At 41.5% G+C, this 16,349-nt stretch overlaps 1 protein-coding gene across 1 annotated transcript in view; it reads right to left on the reverse strand.

The window, feature by feature from the left end:
• The window catches only part of SYN1 (synapsin I), a 33,509-nt gene that overhangs the window by 16,753 nt on the left and 407 nt on the right, over positions 1-16,349 (reverse strand). The window contains 6 exon segments of the mRNA XM_023760945.1: positions 5,562-5,651; positions 5,826-5,982; positions 8,728-8,819; positions 8,923-8,980; positions 10,462-10,547; positions 10,679-10,761. Coding sequence (XP_023616713.1) covers positions 5,562-5,651; positions 5,826-5,982; positions 8,728-8,819; positions 8,923-8,980; positions 10,462-10,547; positions 10,679-10,761 — 566 coding nt within the window.

Raw genomic sequence — 16,349 nt, forward strand, 5'->3', positions numbered from 1 at the left:
TGGAGGTGATGTCAGTGGAAAGGTGAGATTAGGGGCCTATAAAAATCCTCTCCTCCACAAAACAATGAGAATACTGGCAAAAAATTATCAAAATTAAATTTTTCCAGAACTTTTAAAACTGCCCAAAGTGTATAACAATTAAAAGAATGTCTGAATCTCATTAAGAACAGTAAGTTTGCCGAAACCGGTTTGGCTCAGTGGATAGAGCGTCGGCCTGCGGACTGAAGGGTCCCAGGTTCGATTCCAGTCAGGGGCATGTACGTTGGTTGCGGGCACACCCCAAGTGGGAGATGTGCAGGAGGCAGCTGATCGATGTTTCTCTCTCATCAATGTTTCTAACTGTCTATCCCTCTCCCTTCCTCTCTGTAAAAAATCAATAAAATATATTTTAAAAAAAGAACAGTAAGTTTTGTCCATCTGAACTTTCCCTGTTCCCATCTCCCCACTTCCACAACAGCCTTGAAAAGCAAGAGCCTTGCAATCCTGATGTAAACCAGCAGTCTAGAAACCACAGCAGGAGGCAGAACAGGGTTGGGGTCCCTTCAAAGTTCCATTCTCAGACAACTATATTTGAACTTTCACTTTCCTAGAAAACTCCACTCACAGGACTTGTCTATCTGATCTGACTCAGAGTTTACCTGGTATGAACAGCTTTGCCTGAGGCTGCTTTTTAGAAACAATCAGCAGCAACTGTTTAATATAGCAAGTGCTTGAAGCAGTGATTACAGTTATAACAAACAACAAGCTGACCAAAATACCCAACAGAAAAGATGGGTAATGAGAGCTCCATAGGAGGCTTTGAAAAGCTCTGACATGTTCCTGGAAATCTAGAAAGGCACAAATATGCATAAGGCTGTGTGCATGCCAGGGATCTCTGGCTGACCTCAAGGCTCTGCACAAGTAGTATGTAAACTTGGGGTGGGGAACCTTTTTTTCCTGCCAAGAGCCATTTGGATACTTATAACACTATTAGCAGGCCATGCAAAATTATCAACTTAAAAATTAGCTTGCAATATTTGGTCAAACATTTAATTAACTCACCCATAATGCTTTGGCAGGGCCAGACATTCCCCACTCCTGATGTAAAGGCTAAGGCAAGGTTGTGAATAGCCTGCCTGAACACTGAAGGCATGCACCAACATGCACACAGAGCCCATCAGCAAAAGCTTGGAGACGTACTGGTTCTAGGTTTTTAAAGAAATACCTGTCTAATCACTAGCTGGCCACTAAATTAATGAAGCAGATACCTCAGTGGCTACATATGGCAAAGAATACACAATTTGCAGAATTAGTTCAGAAACATCACTAAAAAAAACAAAGAACAACAAAAACATACCCTGGGGATGGAGAAGAATCTGATTTCCAGAGTTGTCACATTATGTTATTTAAAATGTTAAGTTTTCAACAAAAATTTATGAGACATGCAAAGAAGCAATAAAATATGCCCCAAATACAGAAAAATAAAGAAGTCAGTAGACAATGTCCCCGAGGAAGCCCAGATGTTGGAATTGACAGACTATAAATCAGCTATTTAGAATATTTTTAAAGAGCTAAAGAAAACCATGTCTAAAGAACTAAACAAAATTATAAGAATGGTGTTTTAATAAATAGAGACTATCAATAAAGAGATAGAAATGATAAATAATAGAATTCTGGAATTGAAAAATATAATAATGTAAATGAAAATAAGGAGCTCAACAATAGATTTGACCTGGCAGAGGAAAGAATTAGTGAATTTAAAATAGGGCAACTGAGCCCTAGCCAGTTTGGCTCAGTGGATAGAGTGTTGGCCTGCGGACTGAAGGTCCCAGGTTCAATTCCGGTCAAGGGCACATGCCCAGGTTATAGGCTTGATCCCCAGTGTGGGGCGTGCAGGAGGCAGCCGATCCATGATTCTCTCATCATTGATGTTTCTATCTCTCTCTCCTTCTCCCTTCCTGTCTGAAATCAATAAAAATATTTTAAAAATTGAACAAAATGAACAGGGCCTCAGAGGCCTGTGGAACACCATAAAACAAATCAATACACACATAATGAGAGGAGAGAGAAAGGTGCAATAAAGAATCTTGGAAGGAATAATGGCTGAAAACCTCCCAAATCTTATTAAAAAAATAATCTATAAATTCAAGAAATGCACTAAACTTCAAGTAGAATAAACTCATAGAGATCTACCTCTAAATGCATCATAAACAAACTTATGATTATTGATACCATAATTCTCAACAAAATACTAACAAACTGAATCCTACAACATGTAAAAAGATTGTATATCAGATCAGGTGGGATTTGGCCCAGGAATGCAAGTGTGGCTCAACTTACATGAAAATCAATTAATGCAAACATCATAGTCATAGAATAAAGGCTAGAATCTACATGATCATATCAATAAACACAGAAAAAGCATTTAACAAAGTCCAACATAGTTTCATGATTAAAAAACACTCAACAAACTAGGAATAAAAGGGAACTTTGTCAACACTTGGGTAGCAGTTAATATATGACACATTCACTGTTCTAATTGCTTTCACTCATTGAACAATTTAATTATCATACTAACCCTATGATTCATAAACTATTATTACCCACATTTTGCAGATGGGTAAACTGAGGCACAAAGCATTTAAATGATGTTTCCTATGTTAGGAAGCTAATTAGTTGTGTAGCTAGGTTTCCAATACAGAAATTCTGGCTACAGAGTCCACACTCTTAGTCACAGTCAGCCATACTATCTCTCAAAGAATGTGAAGTTATAATAATGATAAATTGGGTTTGCTTAGAACTAATGATTTGATCTTCATCTGTAAGTAAATTTAATGTACATCACTGTGAATTGATATCAGTGATCATAATTTGTAATACTGGTAAGAATGTTTAATAGTACCTTGGGATTGCACTGTCAAATAAATAAAATTAGCTTCTACCAAAAAAAAAATGTTTAATAGTAGTACCAATGTTATTTAACCAAGTTGGCAATGTTGGGTCAATATTGATATTTAATTGTAATTTAATTCAGAAAACTAGTAATGATTATTTACATAAGTAAAAATAATTTGTAACATTTAAAAATTTTTAAAAATATATTTTTATTAATTTCAGAGAGGAAGGGAGAAGGAGAGAGAGATAGAAACATCAATGATGAGAATCATTGATTGGCTGCCTCCTGCACACCCCCTACTGGGGATTGGGCCTGCAACCCAGGCATATACCCTGACTAGGAATCGAACTGTGACCTCCTGGTTCATAGGTTGACATTCAATCATTGAGACACACCAGCCAGGCAACATTAAATTTTTAAAAATTAGTTTTAAAGTTTGACAGCATTCATAATGGTGATTCAATTTCTATTTGTAACTAAAATTTGATTCATAATTGTGGTACTCATAATTTATATTAGTAATCATAACTTTAATATTAGTAATTATTTATAATAACAATTGTAATTTAACCATATTAATAATTATTTCTATTAGTAACTATACTATAATTCAAAACATAGTTACTCATAATTTATATTAGTAATCTTAATTTGTAACATTGCCAATAATTTGTAATAATATTTTACAATGTTTTACTAATAGTCTAATATATTTTAGTAATTATAATTTATTTCACAACATAGGTACTAATCACTTGTATTGATAATTCCAATTTGTAACATTGGTAATAAATTGTATTGCTAGTTATAATATTTGATGTATTAGTAATGATAATATAATTTCTACCACTAAGTATAATGTAATTCAAAACAGGAACTTATAATTAATATTAGAGCATAATTTGTAATATTGATAATTGTAATAATAGTTATAATCTTTGATGACACTAGTTATTCAATTTCTATTAGGAACTATAATTTAATTCATAACCTTGGTATTAATGATTTACATCAGTAACAATAATTTGCAGTATTGGTGATTATTTGTAATATTAATGATTATATTTTATGATAATAGCAAAAACAATTCAATTGCTATTTGTAAACAATCTAATGTATAACATTGCTACTGAAATTTTTTAAAAAATATATTTTATTGATTTTTTACAGAGAGGAAGGGAGAGGGATAGATGAAGTATGGTAGCAACCATCTCAGGTAGAAATTATAGTTTAACTTTAACCCTGCTGTTTGGCTTATGTACCTATTTGCTTTGCTTAACAATGGACAGGTTATTTTGATTTTCTGAATTATATAAATCATCCCATTCGATTAAATGCCTTATTGATTGTAATGTGAATATCCCATGGGTTGTGGTCATACTGGTCTTAGAAAGCACATTTTCCTTTACCTAGGAAGGACAGCACAGTTATCCCAAGGTCAGAGGGCTCCAGTTAACGTGTCCCTGTTGACTCAGTGTTCCGGAGACCCAGAACAAAAACTGTAATTTAGATCACATGCTTAAGTCTGACCAGGTTCCTCATTCCAGGCCCGAGGGCTCTAGATAATGAGTTCCTGGCAACCCAGTGGTCTCAAGACCCGAGGGCTCTAGATAATGTGTTCCTGGTAACTCAGTGACCCCGAGACCCGAAACTATAATTCACATGCTACTTCTGCTTCTGTAAACTGCTTTTTTGCAAACCAGGTTCCTCATTCCAAACCTTGAGATGTAGTCAATACCTTTGTGATCTTTGCCTATATAAGTCTGGTTTTGCCACCATCTTATCACTGTGAGATTTGGGGAATGGCCCCTCATAGTTCCGGATTGCAATAAATGTGACTCTTTAATTCGACTTCTTGAGGCGTCCTGTGATTCGTGGGGTACATTACAACATAGAGAGTTAGAAACATCGATGAGAGAGAAACATCGATCAGCTGCCTCCTGCACACTCCCTACTGGGGATGTGCCCGCAACCAAGGTACATGCCCTTGACTGGAATCGAACCTGGGACCCTTGAGTCCACAGGCTGATGCTCTATCCACTGAGCCAAACCGGTTAGGGCAACTACTAATAATTTTTATTGCCAATCCTAATATGAAATATTGGTAACATTTATATCAAGAGGAATATTTGATAATGTTAGAAACAATAACTTAATTTCTATATGTAATATAATCTGATTCATTATATTAGTTCTGTCAGTTTATATTAGAAATCTATTTTTATTTTTTATTTTTTAAAATATATTTTATTGGTTTTTTACAGAGAGGAAGGGAGAGGGATAGTTAGAAATATTGATGAGAGAGAAAGATCCATCAGCTGCCTCCTGCACGCCCCCTACTGGGGATGTGCCCGCAACCAAGGTACATGCCCTTGACTGGAATCGAACCCGGGACCCTTCAGTCCACAGGCCGACGCTCTATCCACTGAGCCAAACCGGTTCGGCTAGAAATCTATTTTTAGTACTGGTGAGAATAGATACTATACATTACAGGATCAATGATACAAATCACACTTGTAACCACATAAGTAAATTCACTGTATTAATAAACCCTTCCCAAAGCAATTTCACTCTCCACAGCACATGCCACTCTCTGATAGTGTACCATTGGTACACATCCATTGGCAACTATTGTAGTAGGCATGATGCTTTCCCCTCTTGCCCACTCTACTTCCCCCAGACTCACCATCTCTTTGTGATTGGGGTAGAAGGTCTGATCGATTAGAGGGAATTCCTCTGTCCCCAGTTTCTTGTGCAGTCGAACCATCTGGGCAAACTATGAGAGTCAAGAAAGACAAGTCAAGCAAGTCCTTCGCCTGGAGGGAGTCTCCAAGCTGGAGGTTCCAAACTTCCAAACTCCCTCAGTTCCCCCCAAATCACAGTGATTTTGAGCTCCCGCATGCATTCATGAGATAGTCCCTCTGCCAATAGCACCCTTCTTGTCACTTACCACCCAGGGCTTGTCACAGAAGTTGTAGACAGAATGCAAAGAGTTAACACTGGGGATTCCAGCATACTGCAGCCCAATGACCAAACTGCGGTGGTCTCCATTCCTTGCCATGCTGAAGGCATGCTGACGAATCAGCACAAAGTCCGGCTTCAGAGACCTGGGGTGGAGGGGTAGGAGTGTTGAGGATTCCCCCCAGAAGCTTCCCACCACCCTTACAACAAAGATCAAGTTTCCATATGTCCACAGCTCCTAACAATTGTGAAGTGGCTTCTCACCTCAGCACACATGCGCAAGCTGTTCTTCCCCCACAAGCACCCTTTCCTCATCTGGTGACCCTTTGAAGCCTTTCCTACCGGCTCCTCTCCTCACCAGGTCAGCTTCCAGCTTACCTACTCAGCTCTGACAGCCCCCTGGTCACAATGTCTCCGACTACTAGCTGTTCTCAAAGGATGCTGCCCAGAATAAAGTCCAGCCTCAGGGGCTTTACACAGGTGTTCACTCTGCCTGAAACATTTTCTCCCTAGATAAAGGGTGTCCCAAAATTCACGCAAGATGTAATTTTGATAGAAAACACAGGTTTATGATTAAAAATTGTAAATTTTTATTGATTCATAAAGTATACAGTATAGGGTTATGTATGGAATAGCATATCGGGTAAATGACCTCCACAGCTTTGCTGGCACATACGCACTCTTTTTTTTTTTTTAATATATTTTATTGATTTTTTTTTTTACAGAGAGGAAGGGAGAGAGATAGAGAGTTAGAAACATCGATGAGAGAGAAACATCCATCAGCCGCCTCCTGCACACCTCCTACTGGGGATGTGCCCACAACCCAGGTACATGCCCTTGACCGGAATCGAACCTGGGACCTTTGAGTCCGCAGGCCGACGCTCTATCCACTGAGCCAAACCGGTTTCGGCAACGCACTCTTTTGTTGAAATTTTCCATGACGGTTTTGCATAAATGTGGCTGAATTTCAACGAGGCTCATTTTCATCTTGATGGCTTGGTTAATCGACAAAATTGTCACATTTGGGGTTCAGAAAATCCACGAGTGATTGTTGAGAAACAAATGCATCCACAACGTGTCACTGTTTGGTGCGGATTTGGGCTGGAGGCATCATCGGACCATTCTTCTTCGAAAATGCGGCTGCTCAGGCAATAACAAAAGAGTGTGTATGTGCCAGCAAAGCTGTGGAGGCCATTTACCCGATATGCTATTTCATACATAACGGGTATGTTTTATGAATCAATAAGAAATTTGCAATTTTTAATTATAAACCTGTGTTTTCTATCAAAATTACTTCTTGCGTGAATTTTGGGACACCCTTTACCTGCATATAGCTCTCCTTCACCTCCTTTAGGTCTTCCTCAAATGTCTCTTAAACTAGTGGTCCACCTTATCCAAATTTCAGACTCCTCCACTGCTGGAAGCAAATTCCAGCAGGTTATAATTATGCAAGAAGTTCATCAGAAGGCTGATGGACACCTGCAGCAGGGCTGAAGATCTGCATGTTACTGCCTGCTGCCAGACAGCTGAGGGCAGTTCCCCAACCTGATAATACTTTATTGTTTACCAAATCTTACCTTTGACATGTGTATCTGCTTTGCTATAGGGCAAAATGTGAGAATAAAAAGCCCTGGGTCCGGAGATTCGGAGAGTTTAGTCACTAGAACTAAGTTTCTGTCTGGCACCCCGAAATGCCTTCCAAATTCATATTTCTTCTGTAGTCTTAATTTATGCACAGCCCTTCTCCAGATTCCTTGAACCCTTGCAGATGCGGAAAAGACCTCGTCACTCCACTAGCCAACAATCCCTTTGCTGCTATATATTTTTCTTAGCACTTTTACATTTTTAAAGTAATCTGTTTATTGTGTGTATCTCTCAGTAGAATGTAAGCTTCATGAGGGCAGAGAGGTTTTGTGGGTTTTTTGGTCTTTGGGGAGTCTGTTTTGTTCACTGCCAGGTCCTCAGCATGTAGAGCAGTGCTTGGGCACAAAGGGTGCTCAATAAATGTCTGTTGAATGTAAAATGCTGAGAGCAGCACCTGGTATACAGTGGATACTCAAGAAATAATTTTTGAATCAATAATTGAAAAGTTGCTTTGTGGTCTGCTGGGATCCTTGACTCTTCTTCAGAAGAGAAGCTATTTCCCACATTCTGTGCTTAAGTTTTTTTTAATGGAAATATATTTGACAGATAGCATTGTGTAAATTTAAGGTGTACAACTGATGTGTTAATTTGATACATTTATATATTGTAATGTGATTGTCATTGCAGCAATAGCACATCTATTGTGTCACAATTATCCTTTCATTTTTGTGGTGGAATAATTGAGATCTAGTTTCTTAGAATATTTGATGATTATGATACAATATTGTTGCCTATAATCACTTTACTGTACATTAGATCTCCAGGACTTATCTACCAGTTGCAAGTTTGTACCATTAACCAACATCTCTCCTATTCTCCCAGTCCCAGCCACTAGTAATCATCATTTTACTCTCTATTTTTATGAGTTTGGCTCTTTTAGATTTCACATGTAAGTGATATCATATGGTACTTGTCTTTCTCTCTCTGATTTATTTCACTTAATATAATGTCCTCAAGGTCCATATATGTGATCACAAATGGCAGGATTTCCTTCTCTCTCATGGCTGAATAATATTCCTGTGGTGTGTGTGTGTGTGTGTGTGTGTGTGTGTGTGTGTGTGTATCTCACATCTTCTTTATCCATTTGTCCATCGATGGACACTTAAGTTGTTTCCATAGCTTGTCTACTGTAATGTGCCTAAGTTCTTGCTCACAGAAGGATGGGTGCAGAGGTGAAGATTCTCCGTCAGATCTAAGGGAGTCCTTATACCTCTCCCATAACACCAAGGTACCCTTCTTGTACTCACCTCATAACCTTCACCCCATTCCGAAGAACTTCCATGTCCACAGAGAACCCACCATTGGCGTGAGCCACAAGATTGAGATCAGAGAATTCAGCCTGGAAAGGAAAAAAAATCAGTGATTCATTCACATCACACAAAAATGACCACTCAGTTTGCAATCCGGACAGTTGATCCCCAGGTCCACCTGTCGCAACTAACCTGTTCTACTTTAATGTCAATTTCTCCATGGAGCTTTTTCCCTTTGAAGTATTTCGCCCTGAAGAGGAAAAGCAGAACACATCCATCAATGCTCAAATCTCAGGAAGACAAAGCCCAGGCCAGTCCTTTGACCCCTTTGCCCCTGCAGCGTCTCTAGAGAAACCATACAGTGATTGTTATGATGGTTGAAATACTTTGAAAACTCAAACAGTGCTTTGTGAACAATAAAGTATTCCTCATGGAGGTGTGTAAATGTCAAAGAACACTGCAAATTTTTTAAAAAGTCCTTAAACCCCAGAGGCAGATATTTCTTAAAGTATGGTCTGCTTGCAACACTGCTATCATAAATGCTTTTGGAAAGCTCCGAAAAATGAGGAGTGCTTTGTAAACTGTAACATACTTTGGAATTGCATGGAGTTTATAATGGCAGAGAATCTTAGAGAGTACAAACATATGACGTGCGCCTGGGTATGGCTCAGTGCCTGTATCTGCTTATACAGCCTGAAGCATCTCTCTGTACTCTGGCCCTTTCCCAAGGAGGAGTGCATTCACCATGTGTGGCCGGCCGTGTGCCGTGAAGGACAGAACAGCCATGGGTGGGGGGCACGAGTATCAGAAAAGGAGGAGCAGATTGAGGGGTGCAGGCTGGTGGTGGTTCCACAGAAGCCGGAGACTGCAACAGTGGGGGTGGCGGGGAATCAACTGAGGATGAGTGGAAACCATAGGAGGGAAGAGGGGTAGGAGCAGCAGTAGGCACATCATGAACTGCTATGTCACTGTCCCTATGCCCATCCCCAGCAGGGCTAGGTTTCCGGTGGCCTCTTCCCCCAGGCCCAGGATTTCCTACCTGATAAGCTTCTCCACAGACAGAAGCTTATCCCCAATTTTTTACAGACATGAGACAAGGGGAGAAGTCACTCCTGGGGTCATCGACATGCAGACAATCAGGGTCTCTGACACATACACACAATGCAACAGGCCCTTGTGCCTAGAATGACATGCCCAAAGACCTCAAACACAGTTATTTCCTCTTTCTCTCTCTCTCTCTCTCTCTCTCTCTCTCTCTCTCTCTCTCACACACACACACACACACACCCTCCATTACTGACAATGACCCCTCACAAGTGCTGGAAGAGAATCTTTTTTAGATATGTGCATTTTAAAAAATAAAATGATGACAAGTGCAAACTATATCACTATTTTTAAACTCCCCCCCCCCCATAAGTATAGTGGGTACTCTGCTCAGATCTTCTCTTCAGGGCCAATGCCCCCTGAATATCAGTTGTTGACAGCTTACGGCTGTGTCCAACTGGAAACTCTCTTTGTTACAGGGAACTGCCTTAGCCAAGGTTATACCTACTTCGGGCAGCGCGTGGCTTATATCTGGTCTCAGTGAGGACAAAGGCCGCCTGTTTGCCTCAATATAGGCTGACTTCAAAGGACTATTCCCAGCCCCAGAGCTCCCCCTAGGACCAGCTTAGGCCTCTGATACAACCACATTGGGGACCAACTTCTCTGTCTGCCCAACCCTGTCCTTACAGGTAGATGTTGATCCCAAAGGCACTCTGCAATGAGCTTCCCACATGCAAAATTCTGCTTCCAAACCGGTTTCCAGAGATCCCAACCTAAAACAGTGGGCCAGAGACGTCAAATGACAAAGACTCTAATGCTATTCTGGAGCTGAGTCACCCGGCAGCTAGCAGGCAACGTGAAACCATCATTTGTCAGGGGTGGAGCACAGATAGCCCCGACAGACTGTGTTGACTCCAAGTGCTAGGCAGCGGCTCCGGGCTGTGATGCAAGCAGTCCTGCCACTCAGGTCATTCGATCCATCAGATCCTATGACACCGGAGGTGTCAACAGTGGAAAAAGATACAATGTGAAGCTTAAGAGAAGCTCGAGTGGGAGGCCGCTGGGGCTCTGGAGCAAGGCCATGCCATCTGCAGCATAGAATTACACGCCTCTTGAGAAACAAATCTTGGTGTAATATTGGGCCCTGATACACAGTTACTTGACCAGGGGGTACCAAGTAACTGTGTACCCAGAAGTGTCCAGTATAAGCTAGATCCTGCCAGGCCTGCCAAGTAATACAGTCAGATGGGTCCAGCAGCCAGGATACCAAGCAAGCTGCCTGAGCAAGTAACCCAGATGCTCATGTCATCCACCTTATTGCTACTGCCTCCCTCAGCTCACTAAGGGGACTCCTTTATCCAACCAGTGGATAAAGGAAGAAAAAGTCTGAGCTTGCTTCACAAATAGATTGCCTTGGTATGTGGGTGGAAGACAAAAATGGACAGTGGCTGCACCATAGTCCCATTCAGAGCGGTCTTGAAAACAGAGACAGAGCTCCCAATGGGCAAAGCTGTGAGCTGTACCCTTGGCCATCTACTTTTTGGGGAAAAAGAAGTGGCCAAAGATTAGAATATATATTTATTCACTGGTGGTGAATGGCTTGGCTGATTTGTCAGAGGCTTTGAAAGAAATATATTGAAAGATTAGAACAAGGAGGTCTGGGACACAAAAATGTGGGTGGACATATGGGAGTGGAGATGAAGTGGAAAGAGGAGAAAAGATCTCTGTATTGTATGTTAACACCCACCAGACAGCATCCGCCACAGAAGTGGCACTAAGCAATCAGGTAGATAGAATGAGTCAGCTAGATGATGTCAGCCAGCCTCTTGACTCAGTCGCCCCAGTGCTGAGCACATGTATGAAATGGCAAGAGGAACAGAGATAGAAGCTATATGTGAGGGTCTACAGAATTATTGAAGAATATTCAACCTGCCAGCAACAGAGACCAATATTGAATCCCTGACATGGCAGCATCACTCAAGAAGACCAACCAGCTACTTTGTGGTCTCTTCCACCCTGGAAAGAGTAATGATTAATTTTGACTGGAATATTCTATGTATGGGTTTGCCTTTCCTGACTGCAGGACCTGAGACAGCATCACTGTTCAAGGGCTTACACAGTATGGGATCCCACAAAACATTACATCAATCATGAAAGGAGGTGCAAAAGTGGGCCCATGACCATGGACTCAACAGAGGACCTATATACCACAGCACCCAGAAGTTGCTGGCCTCATTGTTATGGAACAACTTCTTGCAGCCACAGCTAAGACCCCAGCTTGGAGGTGATACCGTGCACGAATGGGGCACCATCCTTCAAAACTAGTGTACACCCTAAATCAATGACCATTGTTTGTGCTGTGTTTCTAATAGGTAAAATACATGGGTCTGGGAACCCAGAGGTGAAAGTAGAGTGGCCCAGCTTACCATCAATCTCAGTGATCCACTTTTGGAATGTGTGTCTCCTGTTTCCTCAGAGCTCTGCAAGGTTAGAGGTCCTGGTTCTCCAGGGGGGACACTACTACTAGGAGACACAGCAAGAATCCCATTACATTCTAAGTTTTGAGTGCTACCTGGACACTTCAGGTTTTGCATGCCAATGGACATGAAGAGGAGTCACTATCTGGGCAGGGGTACATGACCCTGATCATCAGAAGGGGCAGGGCTGGTGTTACAGTGGGGGCACGGAGGAACCTAGGTGATCTGCTTGGGTATCTGTTGGTATTCTTTGCTTAACTTTGATGGTAAAGGGACAAGAATAGCAGCCACAGCCTGAGGAGAGCATGGGCTCAGAGATCTCTCAAGGGCTCAGAGATCTCTCAAGGATGAGGGAATGGATCATGCACCAGGTAAGCCACCAAGACCAAGAGAGGTTCCATCTGAGGGTGAGGGGAATTTAGAATGTATAGAAGAAGACAATACATATCATTTATTTATGCTTCATTTATCAACTGTGGCAGTGGAGGCTGTATTTCATCCCACCAACCATGCTCTTTCAGGTTTCTCCCAGAAAACAAGGTCAATTACAATCCTGGAAATGCTGTTCTCAGATTGGGTGAACTTACTCTAAGAAGCAAGTGAATCTGAGTAGTACAAAGGGTAGACTGTGTGCTCATCCAGATCCTCACCCCCCTCTCCTCAGGCCTTCCCATCTATCCCCCAGCTTCCTGGAACAGCTGTTGTTGAAGCCTCACAGTGCTGTCCCACCCTGGGAATTGCCCTCTGTAGCACGAATTTGCCTTCCCCAAGATTGTTCCTCCTCCCAGGGGACAGCCTGTGGTCAATGATGGGCTGATGCAGGAATTCAGAAGCATGGCTACCTCAACCCCATTGGGGGTAACTCTAGAGTGTCCTCTCAGCTCCAGAGCTCCTCAGAGGATCGTCTGAGGCCTCTGTCATGGCTGCATCATAGCTCAACCTTTCCCTCTGCCAACTCTTGCTTCCCCTACACCTCCCCCGCAACAGGTGTTGTTCCTCAGAGCTCTCCCCAAGAAATCTGCACGCAAATCTCAGCCTCAAGATCTACTTCTAGGGAAGTCACATAAAAGAAGCCATGATAATAAATATAGTTTATATAACCCATTATATATTTACATAATAACCCACCCTATATATGTAACACATATTATATAAGACACATATAATATGTTATACAGCAAACATAAAATAGGATGTCTTATATAATATATAACACAATATATGGCATATTACATATTATGTGTAGATGTATCCAGAATGTATAGTAGAATGTGTTTAAATATACATATACTAGAGGCCCAGTGCATGAAATTCATGCATGGGCAGGGTCCCTAGGCCTGGCTGGCAATCAGTGCTGATCTGTGGGGTGACTGGAGGGGCGATGGTGGGGGGACCACTGGCACCCACCTTGGCTGGCCTGGGGCCTGTGGGCTGGGGGCAGCTCCTGCATTGAGCGTCTGCCCCCTGGTGGTCACTACGCATCATAGCGACCAGTCATTCCAAAGTTCAGTCGATTTGCATATTAGACTTTTATTATATAGGGTAATCAGAATGAAAGTTTCAGTAAATAATTATCTTTACTATGTGCAATGGAGTCTGAAATTTCCTATTCTATTTTATTTCATTTCATGAAGAAAAGCACACACATATATGCATTATATACTATAAACCCATTATATAATAGATGTATTATATAGTATATGTCATATACAATATATGGCATATATTATTGGTTATATTTATTTTAAAAAAATATATTTTATTGATTTTTTACAGAGAGGAAGGGAGAGGGACAGAGAGTCAGAAACATTGATCAGCTGCCTCCTGCACACCTCCTACTGGGGAGGTGCCCGCAACCAAGGTACAAGCCCTTGGCTGGAATCGAACCTGGGACCCTTCAGTCCGCAGGCTGACACTCTATCCACTGAGCCAAACTGGTTAGGGCTTGATTATATTTCTTATTGGAGTAACAGTTTTACTAAATAATAATTCCACTTACTATGTGCAATATACTCTTTTATTTTCTATTTTCATTTATCCTACTTCATGAAGCAAATGAAATGCTGGTCACAAGCCAATAAATAGGTGGCCCACAGTTTGGAAAACACTGGACTAAATTATCTCTAAAAAGGGTAGATGAGTCTCAACTTTAAATCATGGAGAACTCAAGACCCAAAAAGGAATGAGAGTGGTGAAGTTTGGCAGGAAGGGTGTCAGACTGTACTTAGGTGTATAATCCCGTAGAGTTTGCACAATTCCTCCTTTATTCCAGGCTGAGATCCCTAAAACTTGCATGAATGTCTGCAAGTTGGTGATGCAGAGGTATCTGTTCCTCATACTGAGCCTGGTGTACACAGGGTCTCTCTTTTTATTCATTCTGCTCCACCTATGGTAGATACCAAATAAATATTTGCTAGATTGACTGGAAGAAAAGACTAGAGCAGCTGCTGGGATAAAGCGGAGGTGGTTCTGGGATGCAGAAGGGGAAGAGAAGAATCTTTCACTGAATTCAGCAGGTTCTCAATAAATGTTTGCTGGACAAATTAGAAGAAAAAAAGAGAAACACTAGCGTTGTGATTATGGACAGGGGAAAGGTCTTGTCAATATTCAATAGGTAATTAATAAATGCTTGCTGGAATGAAGAAAAAAGCAGAAAGCACCTGCCTGGAGGGTCAGAGTGAAGAAGGGAAGTCTGAAGGAGGGTGGTTAGCAATATTCAGAAGGGGCCTCATGAAGGTTTGTTGACGTCAATGGAGCAAATTTAGCCAGAAAGATGGCATCTGTGTGAGTGGGTGTTGGTGAAGGAATTATACCATGTGTTCAACAAATGCTTTATGGATTGTTGGAGAAAAGACTGGGAGGGCCTGCTGCAGGGATGGGAATGTGGCTGTTTGAACAGAATACAGTAAGAGATTGATAAATGACTTTTGGATTAATTGAGAAAATGGTTACTAAGTGGGGGAGGGGACCTGGCCAGAATATAATAGGTGCACATTAAGAGCTTTCAGGATTGTGTAGTGTGGAAGGCAGGGTGAAGATTATTGAAAGGGGAATTAGGGCTACAAGAGGGGTAGGAGAAGGGGCATTGAATAAGAGGTTCTTAGAAGTATACAATAAGTGCTCATTAAAGAACTGTGGCGTTAGAGGAAAAGATAGAGAATCCAGTTTATGTTTAGGATTAGAGGGAAGAAGTGAAGGAGGGTTGTCCTAGAATATAGTAGTGCTTAATAAATGCCTCCCACACTCTGACACATGAAAAGTATGCATTTAATATCTATAGAATGAATAAATGGCTCTGAATAGTAAAGCTGCTGGGTAAGGGTTCCTGGGGGTGTGGTTATCTAAATAGTAAAGAAATGGTAATCAATATATTTAGACTGAAGTAGACCCCTTGGGGGTGGGTAGCACTTGAGACAGGGGCAAAACTTCCAGATTTGGAATGACCTTTATATAGTAGGCTCTCAATAAACGTTTAGTGGCTTAAATAGAAAGAAGATCCTTTGGGGTATCGACTTAAGAGTGAGAGAGAGAATCCCAAGGACATTGAAGGGAGTGGAAAGGGGGTAACCCTTAAAAACTGGGCTCTAGACTTATCAAATGAAGGACCCTGGAGAGAGGCTTATGATCGGTGCAGGTTCTCCTAAGAGTAATGAAGGGGAATGTACTCCCTACACACAACAGGCACATCCTCCCTACACACATACATGCTCACTGGATCCACTGGAAGAAAAGGACTTTGGCGAGGAGGTGTGAACATAGAGTATACAGAAGTGACTCCATACATGCTCTCATTGGAGGAAAAGGCCTTTGGGGGAAGGTGATTAGAATTGAGCACCTGGCAGACAGGGAATAAATGCACACTGAATCCATTCAGGGAAAAGGTATTTGGGGAGGGAGGGCTAGGGATGGGCATATAATCACTGGATCATTGGAGAAAAATCTTTTGGGGAAGGGGAGTGGGGATCCTCCATCCATGGGGAGGAAAGACTTTTGTGGAGAAGGCACAGAATCAGGTGCATAGCAGGTGCTCCACAAATGCTCCAAGGAGTGACTAAAAAGAGTAAGGGCTCTGGAAAGAGGGATTGAAATGGTGCACAG

Source organism: Myotis lucifugus, unplaced genomic scaffold (genome assembly GCF_000147115.1).
Source record: "Myotis lucifugus unplaced genomic scaffold, Myoluc2.0 scaffold_196, whole genome shotgun sequence".
In the NCBI taxonomy this organism is placed as follows: Eukaryota; Metazoa; Chordata; class Mammalia; order Chiroptera; family Vespertilionidae; genus Myotis; species Myotis lucifugus.